General features: G+C 48.6%; 1 protein-coding gene across 2 annotated transcripts in view; it reads right to left on the bottom strand.

The window, feature by feature from the left end:
* Glb1 (galactosidase beta 1) overlaps positions 1-5,700 on the bottom strand; it is a 78,430-nt gene that overhangs the window by 51,237 nt on the left and 21,493 nt on the right. For both annotated transcript variants that reach the window (XM_031343561.1, XM_031343562.1), the window contains exon 5: positions 3,535-3,629. In XM_031343561.1, coding sequence (XP_031199421.1) covers positions 3,535-3,629 — 95 coding nt within the window. The remainder of the gene's footprint in view (positions 1-3,534; positions 3,630-5,700) is intronic.

Genomic DNA, 5,700 nt, shown 5'->3' with positions numbered 1-5,700 from the left:
GGGAGGGGGGAGATCAGGGTCACCCGGTAGGAGTAGTGGCCAAGATGGATGAGAGAAGAAATATCTCCAAGGCGTGCAGGTTTGCTCTCTTCTGAAGTGTTAAGATAGGAGGTCTAAAAACTGATTTAGCCCGGCAGTGCCTGTGCACGATTTTAACCCCGGAGGCAGCTGGGTCCCCTGTCCCACTGCCCTACCCCAGTACTGAGGTCACATTTGCACATAGACATTCCTGGCTTTTCACACGGGGCCTGGGGGTTTGAACTCTAGTCCTCACGCTTGAGCAGTAGGTTCTCTCACCCACTGAGCCATCATCTCCCAGCCCCGTGGGTCTCCTTCCTTTGACCTGGTCTTGGGTGAGACCCACTTGCCTGATGCTTGCTTTCAGTCCTGACCGCATCCCGGATCACATTTCTGGCTCACAACTTTTCAGCATCTTTTGGCTAAAGAAAACTTTATAAAAACTGGGATCAAATATAGTACATGGAGCCACACTTAAAATTCCAGCACTTAGGAGGCAGAAGAGGGGAGGATCGGGAGTTTGAGGCCAGCCTGGGCTACCCATTAAATTCTTGGCCAGCCTGGGCTTCCTAAGATCCCACCTCAAAAGCCAAACCAGAGATTTTTACCAGTCAGTCATAATGAATGCAGGTTCAGGGATGACCCTGTCTTGAAGGAGTCAGGTAAACAGTGATCACACAGGACTCTGACATCCTCTGGCCTCCACAGACAAGCTTCATGAACATGCATGAGTGTGTGGATACACAGAGATGACCCAGCTGTGCAGAGCAAAGCGATGCTCAAGTCTCAGACTCACTGTCTTCACACAGGAAGCTGTGGCCTCTGGTACAGGCTCTACTTGAATAAGAGATAAGGGGCACTCAGGGGTCAGGAGCTACCTTCTTCAACAAGCAGCTACCTGTCCCCTCACAGCGAACCCCTGACCTACTTGGCCAGTTCATCACCTCACTTCACCTCCACCCGATAGCCACGCCCCCACTCCATCGGGACCGGTCCGATAGCAGTCTATCATCAGGACTCTAACTCACAGTCTGAGAGATTGAGACAGGGTTTCTCTGTGTAGCTCTGGCTGGCCTCGAACTCAGAAATCTGCCTGCCTCTGCCTCCCAAGTGCTGGGATTAAAGTCGTGCGCCACCACTGCCTACACAGTCCTCAGAGAAGACCACACCCCATTTGGCATCTCAGGGCCTGGGCTGCTCCACACAACTTTGTTCCTTTTCATAAAAATATGCGCTGCCAGTGCTCACTGAACCAGGTTTCACGTTCCACTGAAGTAATTTTACAAACACTGAAAGTTGCTGAAAGTTGAGTGCACGTCCTGCACCCCGCGGTGCGCCCAGGGCCTAGAGTCCACAGGGAAAGAGTGCGACAGGAAAGAGGAGAGGAAACAGCACAGGCCCATTTCATCACTTGCTCTGGCCACTTCAGAGATGCCTGAAGCCTTTCTGCCAAAGTTACCGCCCAGGCTTGCCGCACAAGGACGATCCACGATGGCGTCAGTGGACAAAGCACATAAACATATTGATAGTTACGATTTCTTTCTTTCTTTCTTTTTTTATTATTATACATAAGTACACTGCTGCTGTCTTCAGACACACCAGAAGAGAGCATCAGATCTTATGATGGGTAGTTGTGAGCCACCATGTGGTTGCTGGGATTTGAACTCACGACCTTTGGAAGAACAGTCAGTGCTCTTACCCGCTGAGCCATCGCACCAGCACCCTTTTTGAATTCATTATTATTATTATTTTTTTTTTTATGTGTATGGCGTTTGGCCTGCATGTATGTATGTGCACAATGTGTATGTAGTACCCATGGAAGACAGAAGAGGGCCTCAGATCCCCTGAAACCAAACATACAGATGGTTGTGAGCTGCCCTGTGGGTGCTGAGAATCCAACCCAGGTCCTCTGCAAGAGCTGTCAGTGCTCTTAACTGCTGAGTGGTCCCTGCACCCCCTCTTTAAGCCTCTTCATTTAAAAGGGGGCGTCTGGAAGAACTGAATAGTATTGGCAGGACACTTGGGACATTAACAAAATAGTGACATGAGCCAGGTGTGGTAGTACATACCTTTGGTTCTAGCACTTGGAAGGCAGAAGCAGGTGGGTCTCCATGAGTCTGAGGCCAGTCTATCTGCATAGTAAATTCCTGGACAGACAGGGCTATGGACAAAGACTGTGTCTTGAGGTGGGTTAAAAGGCAGCATGAGAAACCAGAGAGATGACACAGTGGTCAAGAACACCAGCTGCTCTTCCAGAGGACCTGGGTTCAATTCCCAGCACCCATGAGGGGCAGCCAACAACCATCTGTAACTCCAGCTCCAGGGGACCCAACTTCCTCTTCTGGCCTTCACCAGCAACTGTACTCACATATACAGACAACCAGACACACATATATGTACACAATTAACAACATAAGTGGGGCAGGGCTGGGGAGATGGTTCAGTGGTCAAAAGTGGTTCCTTTTCTGGAGGACCCGGGTTCTATTTGTAGTACCCACAAGATGGCCTCCCAACATCTGTAATTCGTTCCAGGGAATCTAATCCCTTCAGAACTCTGCCAGTTCCCAAAGCCACATGGCACACATAAGTTTACATGGGCAAATGTACACATAAAATTTTAATAACTGATGACAAGAGAGATGTCTCAGTGGTTGAGAGCACTTGTTGCTCTTGCAGAGGATCTAGGTTCAGTCCTCTGGCTCTAGCTGTCAGTTCATGGCAACTGACAAGTATTTATCATACCAGTTGCAGGGGATCCAATGCCCTCTGCTGACCTCCATAGGCTCCAGGCACACATGTGGTGCGTACACATACATGCTTACAGAACACTTGTTCTCATAAAATAAAAAAAAAAAATCTAAAATTTTTAAATAAAACAATTAAATACAAACAGTAAAGCTGATTGTTTTTCTAGTTCTGATTCTGTTCTGGAATTTTTTAGGTTCAGTGGTGGCTAAGGACATAAAATGTACGGATGCTGGACACGGATCCTGGGCTGTGGTGTAGCTCGGCTAGTAGACTGACTATGTGCTCAGGGTCTTAGGTCTGATCCCCAGTACCACATAAGACAGGTGTGTGGTGCACCCTGTCATGTGGACATTGTAGAGTTAAGGTGGGAGGAGCAAAAGTTCAAAGTTATCCTTAGGTACAAAGTTAGACATCAGCCTGAGATACGAGACCCAAAGTAAAGGAGAAAGAGAGACAAATAGAGAGACAGAGAGAGACAGAGACAAAGAGGAATGGAGACAAAGACACAGAGAAAGACAAAGAGACAAAGACAGATAGACAGAGGTGGGGAGGGAAGAGGAGGGAGGGAGGGAGAGAGAGAGAGAAAGAGAGAGAGAAAGAGAGAGAGAGAGAGAGAGAGAGAGAGAGAGAGAGAGAGAGAGAGAGAGAGGAGACAATCCTTTCCCCAGATTCAGTTACAATAAAAGTGTTTTTTTCAGTACTGGAGCCTGGTGTCAGCTGTCATCCCTTTCTCCCCCTCCTTCCACGGCCAGGCTCAGCCCCAGGTACCTGCACGGTTATAATCGGCCCTCCGTTCTGGTAGAGCAGGGGCTTCATCTTGGGGAGAAGGACTGCCAGCCATTTATCCACAGCTACAAGGTAATCTGCAAAAGAGGGTGGTGTGGCAAATGTCACAAGCCATTGTCAACTAGCTTATTGTATCATTAGTGTGTGTGTGTATGTGTGTGTGGAGGTGTGTGTGAGTGTGTGGAGGCGTGTGTGTGAGTGTGTATGTGCGTGTGTGTAGGGGTGTGTGAGTGTGTGGAGGTGTGTGTGTGTAGGGGTGTGAGTGTGTGTGGAGGTGTGTGTGAGTGTGTGTGGAGGTGTGTGGAGGCGTGTGTGAGTGTGTGTGTAGGTGTGTGTGAGTGTGTGTGTAGGTGTGTGAGTGTGTGTGTAGGGGTGTGTGTGTGGAGGTGTGTGTGAATGTGTGTGTGTGTAGGGGTGTGTGTGTAGGTGTGTGTGAGTGTGTGTGTAGGTGTGTGTGAGTGTGTGTGGAGGTGTGTGTGAGTGTGTGTGTGTGTGTGTAGGGTGTGTGTGAGTGTGTGGAGGTGTACATAAGCACAAGCCCCACAGTGGGTTCCAGGGATCAAATTCAAGTCAGTTGAGCTAGGCAGCCTGGTCCTTTTAAAGCCAGGAGACCCCAATGCAGCCTGCCCCAGGATACACTGCCCTCAACAATCATCTTCTAAGATGAGGCAGCCACGGTCTGCTGAACATCGTTCTTTAAGCTGGTTCTTCTGATATCTGAGTATGCCTGGCAACTTACCCTGCTATGGGGCTTAGAGTTAGACGCCCAGGCAGCCAGGCACTGTGGGATAAGGCACAGAGGTGCCGAATACCGAGTCCTCGGCTCAAACACAACAGGGGCTTTTTTCTTCTAAAATGAAGTTAGCTGAGTAGAGGATGTGGCTCAGTTGGTAAAGTGCCTACCTAATGTGCACCTAATGTGCACCTAATGTGCATAAGGCCCTGGTGTTTGATTCCCCAGTACCAGGCTTGGAAGCACACACCTGTAATCCCCACACTTGTGGAGGCAGGAGGATCAGAATGTCAGGATTATCTACAGCTATATAAAGTGTAAAGTGGAATTGAATTCCCAGCACCCACGGGGGGCCTCATAACTGTGTGTAACTCCAGTTCCAGGCCCTCCAATACCCTCTTCTGGGTTCTGTGGGCATCAAGCAAGCATGCATGTGATGTAAATTACATGCATTCATAGTCATTAAAAAGACGAGGAGGTGTATGCTCCCGGTATTGGGGAGGCAGAGGCAGGAGGATCTTTGAGGTCAAGGCTAGCCTAATCTGTAGAGTGAGTCCCAGAACATCCAGGACTACACAGAGAAACCTTATCTCCAAAACAAAACAAAACAAATAACTTAAAGGGTTAAGGTTGCAGGTGTCTCCATACCCACACCAAATTAACAACTAATAAACCTTACGTTTACGACCTCAGAGGAGACTGACAAAAGCAGGGGCTTCAAGCTGGGTGGTGGTGGCCCACGCCTTTAATCCCAGCACTTGGGTGGCAGAGGCAGGCGGATTTCTGAGTTCGAGGCCAGCCTGGTCTACAGAGTGAGTTCCAGGACAGCCAGAACAGAAAAACCCTGTTTTGAAAAAACAAAACAAACAAACAAAAAGCAGATGCTTCATGCAGTTGTGAGGAGAGATGGCTCAGCGGTTAGGAGCACTGGCTGCTCTTCCAGAGGACCTGGATTCAGTCCCCAGCACCTACATGACAGCTCACAACTGTCTGCAACTCCAGTTCCAGGGGACCTGTCACACTCACACAGACATGCAAGCAGGCAAGACATCCAATGCACATAAAAATAAATCTTTAAGAAAATGGCTAGGAAGACTCAGGAGACAACGCCTGTGAAAACAGCAATAATATAGTAAGAGTGCATGCTCACTGGCACACACGTGCACACACACACGTGCACACACACAAACACACATGTAGGCACACAAACACATGGGTGCACACACACTCACATATGCACACATAAACACATGGGCGCACACACATGTGCACATTCACACAAACATGCAGGCACCCAAACACAAACGCATGCACGCACACACATTCGTGAAAACAGAGATGCAACTGAATGACTGTTTAGGGTCTTACAGCTAAAATAACACCTCATGTTTCATCTTATGAAAAGATAAGACAAA

The sequence above is a fragment of the Mastomys coucha genome, unplaced genomic scaffold (genome assembly GCF_008632895.1).
Source record: "Mastomys coucha isolate ucsf_1 unplaced genomic scaffold, UCSF_Mcou_1 pScaffold23, whole genome shotgun sequence".
Classification (NCBI taxonomy): Eukaryota; Metazoa; Chordata; class Mammalia; order Rodentia; family Muridae; genus Mastomys; species Mastomys coucha.
Note: the sequence above shows the minus strand (reverse complement) of the source record. Positions and strands in the feature narration are given on the sequence as shown.